At 60.8% G+C, this 1,274-nt stretch overlaps 1 protein-coding gene across 1 annotated transcript; it reads left to right on the top strand.

Annotated features, from left to right (window-relative positions):
• Positions 1-49: 49 nt before the first annotated feature.
• On the top strand, positions 50-1,237 carry LOC104076312 (zinc finger and SCAN domain-containing protein 2-like; the record flags this gene model as incomplete). The annotated part of the gene is made up of 3 exons (XM_009577134.1): positions 50-237; positions 287-357; positions 426-1,237. Coding segments are annotated over 3 exons (1,071 nt in total), but the record flags the coding sequence as incomplete, so codon positions are not given.
• Between the last annotated feature and the right edge of the window lie 37 nt (positions 1,238-1,274).

Raw genomic sequence — 1,274 nt, forward strand, 5'->3', positions numbered from 1 at the left:
GCGTGGCGGTAAAACCGGATCGGGAGCCGGCACCTTCTCCAATTTCAAGAGCATCATCGTGTTGCAGAAGAGTTACGAGTGCGGGGAATGCGGCAAGAGCTTCAGCTGCAGCTCCCACTTCAGCAAACACCGGCGGACCCACACCGGTGAGAAACCCTTCCTCTGCCTCCATTGCGGTAAGAGCTTCAACGTCAGCTCCAACCTCTACCGGCATCAACGCGCTCACGCCGCCGAACGGGCAGGTCCGCGATGCTCGGCCGCCTCCGCCGGCACGTCCCCGTGGGTTGCCGTATAAATGCGAGGAGTGCGGCAAGAGTTTTCGCCGTAACAAGGAGCTGGTGACCCACCAACGGTTGCACACCGGTCGCTTGCCCTTCCAATGCGGTCACTGCGGTAAGAGCTTCAGTTGGAGCTCCCAAAAAAAAATACCGGTGAGAAGCCCTACCAGTGCCCCGAATGCGGTAAGCGTTTTAGCCGTAGCTCCCACCTCTACCGGCACCAACGCACCCACGCCGGCGGTCGTTCTTACATCTGCACCTATTGCGGGCGTAGTTTTGGTAGCACCCTCCATTTTGACCGGCACCAACGCACCCACACCGGTCAACGACCCTACAAGTGCACCCTGTGCCGGAAAAGTTTTGGCGATGGGCCAGCGTTGGTCAAACACCAACGCCTTCATCTGGGTGATGGTCCTTTCCGTTGCGAAGAGTGCGGTAAAGCCTTCGGTGCCCGCGCCCAATACGCCCGGCATCGGCGTAGCCTCCACGGCGGCGGTGAGAAACCGTACCGTTGCGGTGATTGCGGGAAGAGTTTTTCTTGGAGCTCCCATTGGGAACGACACCAACGTATCCATACCGGTGAACGACCCTACCAATGTGGAGACTGCGGCAAACGTTTCGGCCGGACCTCCCATCTCTACCGGCATCAACGTACCCACGCCGGCGGGCAACCCCACATCTGTGCCGATTGTGGGAAGAGCTTCAACAGCACCCTACACTTCCATAAGCACCAACGGGCTCATGCCGGTCCCCGGCACGCCTGTCCCGATTGCGGCAAGGCGTTTGCCGACGGTTCGGCATTGGCTAAGCACCGGCGGGCGCACGCCGGCGAGAAGCCTTTCCCTTGCCCGCAGTGCGGCCGGCGTTTCGGGGTCAGCTCCCATCTTCACCGTCATCTCCGTAGCCATGGTGAGGAGGAGCCACCCGAGGAGCCACCGGATGAGCTCACGCCCTGTTAACTGGGGGACAGGGAAAGGCGGGGGGGGACATAGGTTT

This window comes from Fulmarus glacialis, unplaced genomic scaffold (genome assembly GCF_000690835.1).
Source record: "Fulmarus glacialis isolate BGI_N327 unplaced genomic scaffold, ASM69083v1 scaffold27324, whole genome shotgun sequence".
NCBI classification, from domain to species: Eukaryota; Metazoa; Chordata; class Aves; order Procellariiformes; family Procellariidae; genus Fulmarus; species Fulmarus glacialis.